The sequence below is a fragment of the Suillus discolor genome (assembly GCF_016758755.1).
Source record: "Suillus discolor strain FC423 chromosome Unknown F5147scaffold_1, whole genome shotgun sequence".
NCBI classification, from domain to species: domain Eukaryota; kingdom Fungi; phylum Basidiomycota; class Agaricomycetes; order Boletales; family Suillaceae; genus Suillus; species Suillus discolor.
This window is the reverse complement of record NW_024541248.1, coordinates 13,300-25,944: the sequence shown is the minus strand read 5'-3', so window position 1 is coordinate 25,944 and position 12,645 is coordinate 13,300. Positions and strand designations below refer to the sequence as shown.

At 48.4% G+C, this 12,645-nt stretch overlaps 4 protein-coding genes across 4 annotated transcripts; 2 read left to right on the top strand and 2 right to left on the bottom strand.

Moving 5' to 3' along the window:
• Positions 1-2,303: 2,303 nt before the first annotated feature.
• Positions 2,304-3,267, top strand: F5147DRAFT_646924 (uncharacterized protein; the record flags this gene model as incomplete). The annotated part of the gene is made up of 6 exons (XM_041433159.1): positions 2,304-2,325; positions 2,375-2,512; positions 2,569-2,645; positions 2,857-2,876; positions 2,971-3,177; positions 3,204-3,267. 6 exons carry the CDS (start codon positions 2,304-2,306, stop codon positions 3,265-3,267), a joined length of 528 nt encoding a protein of 175 aa, XP_041299782.1.
• Positions 3,268-4,462: 1,195 nt separating this feature from the next.
• Positions 4,463-7,190, bottom strand: F5147DRAFT_661957 (Metallo-dependent phosphatase-like protein). Its single transcript, XM_041434746.1, has 12 exons — positions 6,959-7,190; positions 6,698-6,902; positions 6,615-6,640; positions 6,463-6,561; positions 6,301-6,412; positions 6,100-6,245; positions 5,906-6,045; positions 5,778-5,855; positions 5,506-5,726; positions 5,273-5,450; positions 5,103-5,222; positions 4,463-5,044 (listed from the first exon to the last, which is right to left on the bottom strand). The coding sequence occupies exons 1-12, from the start codon at positions 7,094-7,096 to the stop codon at positions 4,612-4,614; spliced, it is 1,896 nt and encodes a 631-aa protein (XP_041299781.1). The 5' UTR covers positions 7,097-7,190; the 3' UTR covers positions 4,463-4,611.
• F5147DRAFT_661953 (UNC-50) lies at positions 7,191-8,599 on the bottom strand. Its single transcript, XM_041434745.1, has 8 exons — positions 8,364-8,599; positions 8,249-8,304; positions 8,167-8,192; positions 8,051-8,116; positions 7,873-7,993; positions 7,608-7,817; positions 7,509-7,549; positions 7,191-7,452 (listed from the first exon to the last, which is right to left on the bottom strand). Exons 1-8 carry the CDS (start codon positions 8,487-8,489, stop codon positions 7,325-7,327), a joined length of 774 nt encoding a protein of 257 aa, XP_041299780.1. The 5' UTR covers positions 8,490-8,599; the 3' UTR covers positions 7,191-7,324.
• Positions 8,600-9,879: 1,280 nt separating this feature from the next.
• On the top strand, positions 9,880-10,533 carry F5147DRAFT_562539 (uncharacterized protein; the record flags this gene model as incomplete). Its single annotated transcript, XM_041430626.1, has 1 exon — positions 9,880-10,533. A coding segment is annotated over one exon (654 nt), but the record flags the coding sequence as incomplete, so codon positions are not given.
• Between the last annotated feature and the right edge of the window lie 2,112 nt (positions 10,534-12,645).

The following is a 12,645-nucleotide window of genomic DNA, read 5'->3' as shown; positions in this document are numbered from 1 at the left end:
CAGGATGGACATCTGGAAGATCTGTCTCTGTGCCTTCCTTGCATATCATCAGAACTCAAGGCCAAGCGCAATCACAGAGGGTATGCTGATGGTCGTATTGATCATTCTCATCGCCGGCTACAGGGAAGCGCTGGTCCATACAAACCATTTGTTATGGACATTAAATTGGTGATCCTTTGTGACCCGCATATGTATTCATTGACTGTAGGCCCAAGTCGAGATCCACTGATCATTCACGGGCTGCCTGGAGGGTAGGATGCTGAACTGTGTCCTGCTGACGTTGTCCGTGTCTGTTCACATCTAGGCTTAAGTTGTAGAAATAAGTAACTTTTACAATGATCTATACTTGCACCAATCCCTAGCCAAAATAATTGCGATGCAGCATACTTACTTGATAGGTACATCATCAATATAGAGTTCTGATCCAGACACTGAGACATGACATACTTACTTGATAGATCAGCGCCACTCAACCCTGACTAGTCGACTCCCAGACGTACTGGATACACTGTCTGGCATACTTTCGTGCAGTGGCATGATGTAGTACTCTGGCAGAGTAGCAAGATCCCTTGTCAGCTCACTAATGCTCGGTGAAGGTGAAGATGCAGAAGGTAGAGGGTGTGCATCATTTCCATCCCAATTGCCGCTCTTCATGTAGACATAGCTGCCGAGAAAATCGTACAGATCCTTTCCTCCTTTACCAAGCATGTCTGCATTGGCTGAAGGAGTAGAAAAGTATGCCGTATAGTGCTTGCACGGAGGTTGGAGTGCAGCGAGTGTAGTGGCAATGTCAGAAATGATGGAGTGTCCCTTCGCTTTATCATCTTCTCATGTACTTAGAAATAAGTAACTTTGACAATGATTTATACTTGCACCAATCCCTACTAGTAGCTGAAATATTACAGTATGTGAACAGTCTGTACTACAGTTGTTGTATGCGACAGAAAGCCGGACAACAAATAAATTGAAGCAGATAGTAAAGTTGCGAGCATAAGATCAGTTTCGGTCCAACTGTATGTGACTAACCTTCTTAGTAGAATCATGTAAAGTAAATGACCCATTGCACTGCACTTTTCGTGCAAAGTGCAGCGTTGTGGGTCATTTGCCTTACAATAGTACTTAATGGTGGTCTTATTATATGTAGGGACTGCTGTGCTGTTATTCCAGACCATTCCAGATGCTGTTATCATCAGTACTCAGTCCATAATCAATGTTTTATGTTTTAGTTGGAGTTTTATTCATTACTTGATTGGCTGCTTAAACCTCTCGAGAGCATCTCACGAGGCTCGTGAGATGCCCTCAAGAGCCATAGCACAGGCCCAGGCACCTGAAGTTGATCCACATCCAGTGTTCTACAGGTGATTCACGTCATGTTGTCATGCCATTACATGGCGATTCTCAAAGACTCAGTACCGAGGAGGATTCACAAGGCGAGACGAGCTCTTGAATTGGGCACACACGTGTCTCTGTTGATACATTCGTGACACGACGTATCTTGTCACATGACCTTATGTACCTCCAAATTCAACTTGAAGCTTACTATCATTCAGCTCGTCTCATCGCCCTTGTTCTAACATCTACACATCTCCGAGATGGGCCCTATGGAAAGTGAACAACTAGCCCCACTCAATTCCATTTTATTTTTCCTTCCACGCAAGTAGCATCCATTGTCAGAATCATGACCCTAGCAAGATCCAACTATGCACACTTATGAATATCAAGAGTGCGCTTTGTTCCCGCTCTATCCCCTCTATCATTGTCCTGAATGTTGCATTATAGCTGGTAGATGTTCTGAGGACTGTAAGGAGCCTATTGTACTACTGAATAACAATACTGACTTGTTCACTCAGCTTGTACTGTTCTCAGTCATTGATGACTGACTTGTACGGAATACTTGGATGATACATGGAGTGATTGAGTACCAGGGGACACGTATACAACTGCTCGATCTTCCTGGAATTGTCGAGGGTGCTAGCCAAGGTCACTGTGTCGCATGTGTTGTGCACTGTCTGCGTCCGGCGTCTTGCACAATAGGTATGATTTTTTCACATTTATAACTATAGCTGATCATTTATTTATGCTTCCTAGGGCTGTTCATCGTACCCATACCATTGGCTGTTTCGACCTTGAGTTGACGGTACGGGGTACAGGTATAAAGGTCCTGTACATTGCTGGCACTGCTGGCGCTATCATTCTGCGCATCTCTTATGGCTATGAAGTGAAAGAAAACAACGATCCCTTTGTTGACCCTTGCAGGCCACACTTTCGACAAATTCTCCCGTTCCACCTCTTCCGGTGTCTTCATGGCTGATTCCACACCATACCGTAAGCTATAGCATTTTGATATTTGCGTCCGATGGCCTTACCATTTTAGTGGCACTAGCCAAGGTCCCCGAGTGGCTCCCTGGCGCTGGCTTCAAGCGCCTAGCACGCGAGTGGTGCGACACTCCCGAAGAGATGGCTTCTGCACCCTATAAGTTCATCAAGGATCAGATGGTGACCAACATGTTTAGTATGGCGAATATGGCTTGAAGTTTGAATTTGACAGGTTGCTGGCATTCCCTCTAGGCCGTACCTTGTCTGCGGAAGAGGATTACACTGTGAAATGGTTTGCTGTATCTGTACACGGTGGTGGTTCTGACACGGTTGGTCCCTGTGCAACCAGCAGCCAAGACACCCTATCAAGTTGTGACTCCAAAGCGAAACGGAGAACGGATGATAGACCATCAATTAGACGAGAATCAGCACACAAGTGGTGCTGACATACTCATTGTCATGACGCTGTCGTCATGCTCAAAGAGGAAAAAGTGAGTTTGGACTTGGATTCTACACGTGCAGCTTGCTTATCTCGCATAGGCTAACACCCCAAGCTTGAGGTGAGTTATCTATACACTCTCACATCTTCACCAGGGATGTGCCACACACTCTACGCTTGTGCTCAAGATTACTTATTGATGCAATCACCTACAGGTCCAGCAACGCCTCCCTCATGCACCTCGCTGCAGTCTTATATTCACACTCAGCTGCGCTTCCTCAGATGACCTGCAATGATTCAAACCTGTGGAATTCGACTCTGTCGACTATCAACGAGAGCACTACGGGATATATTCTCAAACCATCGTGGAGGCTCTCCATCATGACCACAGGAAGATGGTATGTATGGGATGCTGCTTCGCAGTGCGTACTGCGACATATAATTTCAGACTGTATACCATGTGCTGTCTGAGGCGGTCGCAATCAGTTCGAGATACCAGCATCATCTCATAGATCATCACACACCTCACATCTTATGTTTCTTGCCATTGATGTTTAGTTGTTGCCATTGTACTTACCACGCGAGTCTGATCAAATTATGTTGTTTTGTATCATGGATGAGCCTAAGGCTCGGATTCAGGCAGAAAAAAAAGAAAGAAAAACATTCGATTGGAAGGATCGCGGAAAAAAACATATGGACCTGGACATGCTGAGAAACATATGAACTCCAGAGGCTCCCAAACACATCCGCGAATCGCAATCACACTCGCTAACATTGTGGGGCAACATATGGAGATGATGACATAGGGACCCTTGTCAGGTGGCAAGCATCTGGAGAAGATGATGGTCGTGTTGAGGCTCGATAAGAAACATCCAGGAGACTGCACTCACCCTCTTCCACGAGCGTCGGCATTTATCCTCTCAAGGGAGATCTACTCAGCCCTGCAAAACTAGGGAGCAGCCTCCTGGAGGAGGGGGTCTCTCAGACCATATAATTCCTACAAAGTAATAGGGTCTGACAGTACGTGGGAACATCTTCAAAGTGCTGCCAAGGGTGGCCCTAGGGAATGTGCGCTATGATCCTGGTGTGGGATTTGATGATAGCTAGATAAAATTCGAACTCCGATTCCTAGCCATCAACAAACATTCCACAGGTGCCGAGACGTATTAGCCCGTCACTGCATCATATTCCAGTGTTATCGTAATTGTTAGAATGTATAAAGAGAAGAGGCTTATCTTGATGTGCGCCGCACAAGAGTCAACGCGCGACCGGATGACATGTACCGAAATCTCGGCTTTGGTGCATGCAGATTTGTATAAGTATGTTTTATATGGCCTCGAGCTCCGCACAAAGGTGGTCAGAATGTAGACGAGAGTATATGTAGTATGTAGTCAGCGCTCAAGCTCAAGTGCAGGATGTGCACACGCTTTTCACAAAAGCGCACGGCATCAGAAAGCACCGGTACCATTCATACATTTGCACTCATTCTTACCTTCCAATTGCAAGTCATGATATAGGAATCTTGAGAATATGATGTCACTGATGCCCTCCGTCATGAGATTACACGACTACAAGCTATTTGCTGGGCCGGAATGAAGATCGCCGGACATAACCCCTGAGGTAGCCTAGTGGGCCTGACGGTTAATGACTTCGAACCTATTACGATTGCCTGAGCCTAATCAGTCGAAGAGCTTAGCGCAGGTCGGTGGACGAGAGTGGCATTCAGTCTGCTAACCCATCAATAAAGTTGTCCATTAATAATCATACTTATACTCGTTCTTTTCATCACAAGGTTGCGATCCATCAAAGCGACTAGAAAAAATGACTATGGATATACAGTATCGCTTCGATCCCAATCAACTATGGGAAGAACTACCGCCCCCGCCTCCATAAGGCGAACCGTTTCCAGGAAGCCCATGAGTCTCTAAATCTTTCCCGTCTAGCGCTTCCTGGATCATCGAAATCGTGCTCTCCAAACTCCGGCGCCTCGTAGAGGGACTCGTCATCGTCGTCCCAAGCGAAGCCTGCCGGCCATGTCTGCCCTTGAACGGGGTGCGCGGAGACCCCATCTGTCCGCCGCTCGGGAGACTGGGTAAGGACGTCAGCGATCCCGACGACATGGAAGGCTCCACTCCAACGTTGACTCCACTCGGAGACACAGGGGACTCGATGGTGTCTGCTGGGGTCGTCGGTAACGACCCAGATTGTGCTTGAGCCAGGTAGGCCTTTGCCTCTTCGGCATCGAAAAGTTCTGGAGGCAGACGCTCGTTTTCGATATCTGACTTCCGTCTGCATGAAGATGTAATGAATACCGAGAGCGCATGCAGGTGGGAAAAGTTGAACGTACGCGTCCTCGAAGCCAGAAATGGCATCTTTGATGCCTTCTGTACCTAAGGCTAGCGTGCCGTACGGCAACTTGCTAGAACCAGATATACTCTTGAGCTCTGAAACCTTCTCCGACTCCTCTCTGCGACAGATCCGTCAAACTAGTACAACGTGTAGACAAGGATCCCGTACCGGAGCAAAGCAAACACACGCGCCATCCGTCCAACTGCAAGGATCTTGTTTTTGATGATCTTTCGCCTCTCCACCACCTCTTCGGGGTGGGCTACTCGTGAAACAACCTGTTCCTCGTCAGACTCCTCGAGCTCTTCTTTACTGCAAGTGTTTAGCACAGCAACAAGCATATCTGTGACTAGAGTCGCCGCTCAGTTCTGAATAGACGCTCTAAATAGACTCCGTGAACGTACTTTTCTCGCCCACAAAGGGTAAACTCCAAGTAAACACGTCCATGAAGTTAGGTAGCCAGTACGGATGAGGCGTGCAGTTGAACTGCCGAATGTTCATCACGTTGCTCTCGTACTTCAAGACGGCGGCTTTGTTGTTGTAGACGTCGAGGTAGTTGGGAGCAGAAAAGATCGTCATGACAGAAGGAAAGCCCGTGCTTTTTGTCTTCCGGTACATACGATAGCTTTCGAGCGACCGCATGAGTAAAATAGACAGCTGTACAATTGAAACATACCCAGCATCTTGAGCTTCGTGTGCGCGAATGATCGAAAGAAGATTATTTCGCTCTAAGAACTGACAGGCAGCTTGGTAACTATATGCCGACGATCAATCAAAATACATCGGACACCTGAAACCACTCACGTGAAGAAGTAAGAACAACCTCGGACGTGATTATGAACGAAGCTTTCATTCATCTTCTCTTGCCCAAAGTCTTCAACAGGATCCGACCATAGAATATCGCACATCAGGCCGTGTGTCGGAGGCTCGCGGAACCGATCGATCTAAAAGGAATATAAATGAACGTTGTGTCATGGAAGATCCGCGAATGGACGTACCGCTCTGATATCATCCAAAGTGTTCAACTCTGGTGAAAGACCGCCGTGGATGCATAGGAATTGCTTGTTCATGACGGCAGCAAGGGGAAGTGCACAGAAGGATTCCATGCAAGCGTCGTAGATGCGCTCCGAGTATTTGTGCTTGCCTGAGTGACGTTAGTGGAGTATTCATTCAAAGATGATGAAGTGATTGATACATACATTCGAGCTTGAAAGTGAAATAATCTGTGAGATGCCGGCATTCATGATTGCCACGGAGAAGGAAGAGGGTGTCGGGATACCAGATCTTGAGGGACCACAGATACAAAACGCACTATGGGATGGGATGAGTTGGAGAAGGTCGAGTATTAATGCAGGACACACCTCTATACTGAAGTAACCCCGATCAACGTAATCTCCGAGGAAAAGGTACCGTGTGTCCGCTGGACTGCCGCCAACTTCGAACAGTTTCATGAGGTCGTACTGGAGAGATGATCAGTAATGTATCATCCTGACCAACAATCGAGGGCGCATACATATTGACCATGGATATCGCCACACACTAAGTGAGATGGTTTGTTGGCATGGGGTGACTACGGGAGACGACAAGCACACTCACCTGTGATTGGCGCGTCGACCTGCAAGACGTTGGACTCCGCACGAAGGAGCGCAGTTGCCTTTTCCAAAATCCATATCGCCTGATCCTCGGTGACCCGGCCTTCGCGGTAAAAGTGGTTCTTGAGGAACGCTACGTCAGGTTTGGTGGGATCTTGTTTGGAGAAAAACTGGGCATCCGTGGGGACGTTCATAGCTGGCGCTTGCACCTGCAATGAGAGCTCAACAGGCAGATTAAGATGAGTAGCCGATGACGCGAGCGTACATCTTTGACAACCCGCTCTTGTGTGCTGATTGTATTCCCATCTTCAAGTACATGCTGAGTGAAGTCGATATCGGGAAGCGGCTTCTTGTGTTGGATCTGTTCAATTGCACGGTCAACATGAGCTTGTGCGATGTGCATGATGACGGAGATTGAAGAAGATATCAGTCGCACAGAAGGGAGTGCGAGAGACGCTCAGTGGCGGTGACTGGAGAACTTGAAAATACCCCTGGGCCCACAGCTTCAAGGTTGTAACACACAAAGTGTCTATTATTATTGTAATCAAGCTACAGCACACTACTGCGGAAATAGCTAGAGTAATCAATGACAGTTCACGCTTATCGTCCAGCTCCTGTATCATGCAGTGTATTATGAACCGAAGTACACGCTCAGAACATGTTTTGCAACGTGGAAACCCAATAACGAGACAACATAGCTCGCAAATAGCGGCAATAGTGGGGCCAGCAATATTTCGGAACGTATCAAGAATGGCAGAGCTGAATGTGAAGAAAAAAATTAGCGGCGAGATAGAAGAGAAGGTTGGTTTGCATACCGCTTAGTCCGAGGTACACTCCGTAGACATACTGGGCAAACCTGTTGGCGAAATCAATGATCAAAGGACAATTTAGGTGGCGTGACCTCCAAGACTTGCCCTGCAAGATATAGGGTATTGCCAATAAGGAGGCAAACCCAGTTATCCTTTAACACTACGGGAAGGAGGAACAATTGCGCTAAATAGAGTGTCAGATACAAGGGGAAAAATGCATTCGTATGAACGTCGAAAGCATATGCCCATTCGACTGAAGAGTCTGTAGGTGATGAATGAGAGGAAGGTGATACCAACGCCCGGTTGGCGAAGAACCTATGAAGGAAAATGATCAGTTAGCATCACGCCTTAGAAAAGGAGAATGACGAACCAAAGAAGAGTCGCACTCAGTGCACCGACGAGGAGGTAATCTCGCAGTATCATCACAAAGGCTAATCGTACAGCCTGAAGTGGAGAATACGAATACACAATAGACCATGCTACTGCAGCAACTGAATGACATCATACGTTGTGAATAACTTCTGAATAGTTGCATAGATGGATCTCACCAAAGAGGCTCGCAAATAGCAAAATTAAGATTGCTGGGTCATCTCTTGCCCAGGTGTTCTTGGTCTCTACAGTAAACACATAAATGTTTGATTCAGACCAAGATCTATTGACCTACGCTTGTGGTAGTACACGTTTCGATAACTATTAGTTAGGCGTCAATGGATCATAATTGTGTGATATTTCGGGAGTTGGCTCACACTCTTTTGGGTGCCAGGCAGAGATAAGACAGCTGCCAAAAGGCCAGTTCAAAATCCTGCAGAGCCAATCTATCTCAGAACCTCTACTCAGAACCTAACAGCATGCACTTCACACCATTTGCTGGAACCTATGCAACCGTCGAAATATTAATGGCACGCGATTGGAGACAGACATGGGAGTGCCAGATAAATTGTGATTAGGATATGATGGAGATGTTAAGGGAAGTATAGGCATGGACATGTCTGTGCCAACTCGAGGGCGTCGAAAAAGAGTGCGAGATGAAGACACTTTGAACAGAATTTGATGAATGGCGGCGACTGAGAGGTGATGATGACCAACAAGGGCTGATCGGAATCGGGTTCGGAACAACTACTCGTTGATGATTTGTAAGCGCATTTCCAACTGCAATATTAATAATAATATTCGATCCAAGAGTTATGCGTATGTTTACAATATTAATGTTTTTCGACACACACCGACGTATCTAGCAAAAAATAAAACTGCTGTCTTGCACCTATGCCGAAACAGTGAATTGAGTTGTGCTGCTACCGTCTAAGCAGCTTCCATAGATTGATATCTTCGTCGAGTCCAATAACTAAGTAGTTGGCATTACAGAATGTGAGGCCGTTGCAGGAACGAATGTTGCGCATGGGAAGGGGTCTCTTTGAGAGGACATTATTCCGAACGATTTTAGTTGCTTATAATCGACGCGTCCAGATGCTGATCCGACGGCAAAACGCCCAATGGAAGGGTCGGAGCATCTTGAGTTGGATGAAGCGCAATCGAATAAAAATGTGGGCTCGTGGAACAGAACCTATGATACCTTTCAGGAATGGCTTCAAATTAAGTCACCGGCCCTCAGCACTCGGCGGTGCCCGGCGCCAAGCACGGATTCCAAGATCACAACGAAGTTTTTTGATGGTAACGAGCATCCAAGACATGAACAAGGCTCTCGTATCCGGTGTCTTTACCCCTTGAGCTTGCGTTATGAGCAAGCCAGTGGTAGCGGAGAGCATGATCAATATCGCGCTTTGTGATGCTATAAACAGGCTGTTGTAGGGCATTGCGGCCCATATATTTATCGGGGTGCGTCACAGTTGCATTGCATTCGTGATTGCTGCAGAAGCAGAGTCATAGTTGTTCAGCTTCCAATGCGCGAAATGACCGCCATGTTATGGGACGTTGCAGCTTTTCAATTTCCTAAATCGAGTGGCTAAAGACGTGTTAAATTGTGCACGCCCCAGACTTGGACAAGGCGGTGAAGTGACTGTATATATAAGAGCTTTCAGATCTCTGCGCTTCAAATGAAATCATACCCGTTATAATAACGCATTGTGATCGTCAAGTCTTGACATCAACAATTTCAACGAAAGGCTAAACAATTTTTGTGGCAAGTCTCTGCAAACCCTCCAGGTGGTCGAATCATAATGTTCATGTGCCACGACACCTGAGAGCATGATGGAATGATTGATTTTGCCACTGAAATCCTTGATCAATGTACATACACGGGGTCTCAGACCTCGGCAGGGAGCGGGCGGGAATTAAATTTTGGGTCGGAGTTAGGAGGTTCTCCTCGGCCAACTTGGGAACGCATTTCTGTCGTTAGTTTATCACTCCTCTCGTCCGCACCATGGTGGAAGATGAAACAGAAGTCCTAGACTGGGGAAATGAGGAGGAAGACCGGGGAACTTCGGAGCAAGATCCAAGTCTCGCTGCTGAGGATGCAGAAGATGCTGTGTCGCTTGGAGGTGACGAGGACGACGAATTCCTGACCTACCAGCCTTGCGTTTCACAGGGCGGTGCTCAGCGCACACAGTCTCCTTCAAAGACGGTCAATCACTCGGAAAAAAATCTGGAGATACCAGTTTCTGGCGCCAACGCTCGGGGCAAGGCTCCTGAGCATGATAGGCCCAAAACGCCAGTAAGGACTCCCCAGGAACCACATACGGTTCCCGAATCATCTCCAGTTCTCAATCGCCAGTTGTCGTTTGGGAAACTTACTCATGCTCTTCCTCCCAAACCAATAGTGTCTTCAGTTCCATTTATGCATCCTTCTCATCCGTCCATCATTGAAGCTACAGCTATGGCAGCTCGCGTCGACCGGGACAAGAAAAATGGCATTGCCGTTGTCTCCAAGCCCACGACATTTGAATCAGGGGATGTACTTCCCCCAGATTGGGAGGTTAGACACCCAAGAAATGGCCGCGGTGTCTATTATTATAATTCTCGCACCAAGGAATCGACTTGGACGCGTCCTGGCAGCTCCCCGCCTGCTCGTGATCGGCGCGTTGCTGACGAAACCCGGGATATCGTTGTTATCAGCAAGACTGATGATCCCCTGACCTCCCGTATAGGCCGGTCAGATGCTGGTACCATTTTGTCTTATGATGATCGCCATTACCGCCCTGGAGAAAGTGCTCGACGGGATGAGCGACCGTCAATACAATCCTATGGTAGTCAAAATGATTCTTTTTTGGCATCCAACAGAGCCAATGGAGAACGGTCCCTTTCACCGCCACTGCGCCACCGCGCAGATGACCGCGTTCTGTCTTCCCGTCGCCAGTGGTCGCCTTCAGCCAACGGGGACCAGAATAGGGGCAGAGCATCCACAAAGGACTCTGTGCGTCCCGGCTCACCTATAGCAGATGTAGACCGCGTTTGGGTAGCACCTCGAGTTCCGTCGCCTGTTGATCGGTCAGTGTCACACGAAGGGAAACACCGTGAAGTCGAGCAACCTCCTCACAAAGAACGCGAGCGTCGCGAGAGCTCTCGCGATGCCGACAGAATGTCGACAATAAGTACGTTATCTACATCATCCCCTATCCTCATCCCTCGTCGGCGTATCTGCTCCTCCTGGGGTACAGGGCGCAAGGCCTTTGCTGCGTCCCGCACAACCTCGAGAGTTGAGCTGCGTAGTACCATATTTCGTTCTTTTGTATTCGACTTCTTCCTCGCATGGACACACGGACGCTCATCATGGATCCCTATCTTCTTCCTCCTTTTCCCCCTATCCTTATATTTATCCTCTTCTTTTTCTTTTTTTTCTCCTTTGTTATTCTCTAGGACCCAGATCGCCTGTCAGTCACGGTCATGACGTTCAGTATCCGCCTACATTGCCGTCCTCGAACGACCCCGACACCTTGCGTGATGAGTTGTCGTCCGCAGCGAGGCAGAACAGTCGCTTCATTCAAGCGCCTTCTGCTCAAGTGGACCAACGAATTCCAGATCTACCTGACAAGCCCTCGCGAGAAACGCGCGGCCGAGCCAGGTCACTTAGTGCAGATGGCACTCGGTCTCGTCATCGAACAAGTGATCGCCACAAAGCTGATGCAAGAGCTCACGAACACCCAGTCATGGCGCACCAGACGTCGCCCCAAGCACCGCAGGAGCAGTTGGTACCCCCCACCCCATCCCCCCCAATCGAACGTACGTATTCTTCACCCATCCACTCTTCCTCATGCCAACGTCGTCTGCCATTCGCGTGCATCTCTCGCTTGTTCAGGCTCTCGAAAACGGGTGCCTTTGCCACCGCAACGTGACAGTTTTCAGGAAGGTTCACGTGGAAGAGCGGATGTCGGGTACCGCTCGCCACCGTCTGCCACTCGTGATAGTGCCCCGGCTTCTCGGTTGATTACCAACGATGCACGCATTCCGTCGGGCCCGCGCTTGTCTCCTTTGGAGGCCTCAAGAGACACCAGATCCTCCGACGCCAGAGGATCTCGACAAGCGCATTCCAGTTCTGCGCTTCATTCAAACTCTCAGACAGATACCTATGCTCATAATGAGTCTAGGGACAAACGAGGCCAAGATCAGATGGATGTTGAGGACCCTCCAGCCAGTATCGCCAAGTCCACTGAACCTTCTCGACAGCTTGTGAATAGTCAGCGCTATCGCGAGGATCGTGACGGCTCCGCTCCCAAACGCCCTCGGGCAATGATGGACGATGCCGAGATACCTGCACGACGGAGATCTCCAGGTAGGCACTTACCCCGCTTCATTCATTTACGTGAGGTAAACCGGACACAGATCGCTCTCCCAAACTATCGCGTTCTGAATGGAAAGAGCCTCATCGCACAGCACACGAGGATGTCTCCCGAGCTGCGCCCTCGCGGGATGAAAGGCGTGCGCCTGTTGAATCATCGACTCGGATTTCGGTTGGTACCTTTTCGATGTCTTCTGTCGAGTTTTTACATTTTGATTCACAGCGCGATACTTCTCGTCGTCATGTTGATATGTCAAGGCCGCCTCCTAGTGCTCCAACGCCAAAGCTTTCTGGAACAAACAGTATGCCAATTGGTGGCAGAGGCAACCGCTTTGGTGGTTCCGCTTCAATTTCACCGCATCCACCAGTACCGCCTGCGTCTTTCCTACCTCCGGCGAGTTCCGCTTCACGCCG

Bases quoted from the DNA above. Each gene is read 5' to 3' on its own strand.
- F5147DRAFT_661957 (XM_041434746.1), bottom strand. From the start codon at position 7,096: ATGCACATCGCACAAGCTCATGTTGACCGTGCAATTGAACAGATCCAA. The intron at 5,856-5,905 runs GTGAGTGGTTTC...GTCGGCATATAG, and splicing joins GGTTGTTCTTACTTCTTCAC to TTACCAAGCTGCCTGTCAGT. The intron at 5,045-5,102 runs GTACGTTCAACT...ATCTTCATGCAG, and splicing joins ATTTCTGGCTTCGAGGACGC to ACGGAAGTCAGATATCGAAA.
- F5147DRAFT_661953 (XM_041434745.1), bottom strand. From the start codon at position 8,489: ATGTCCATGCCTATACTTCCCTTAACATCTCCATCATATCCTAATCAC. The intron at 7,550-7,607 runs GCAAGTCTTGGA...TTTCGCCAACAG, and splicing joins AATACCCTATATCTTGCAGG to GTTTGCCCAGTATGTCTACG. The intron at 7,453-7,508 runs GTATGCAAACCA...CTTCACATTCAG, and splicing joins AGTGTACCTCGGACTAAGCG to CTCTGCCATTCTTGATACGT.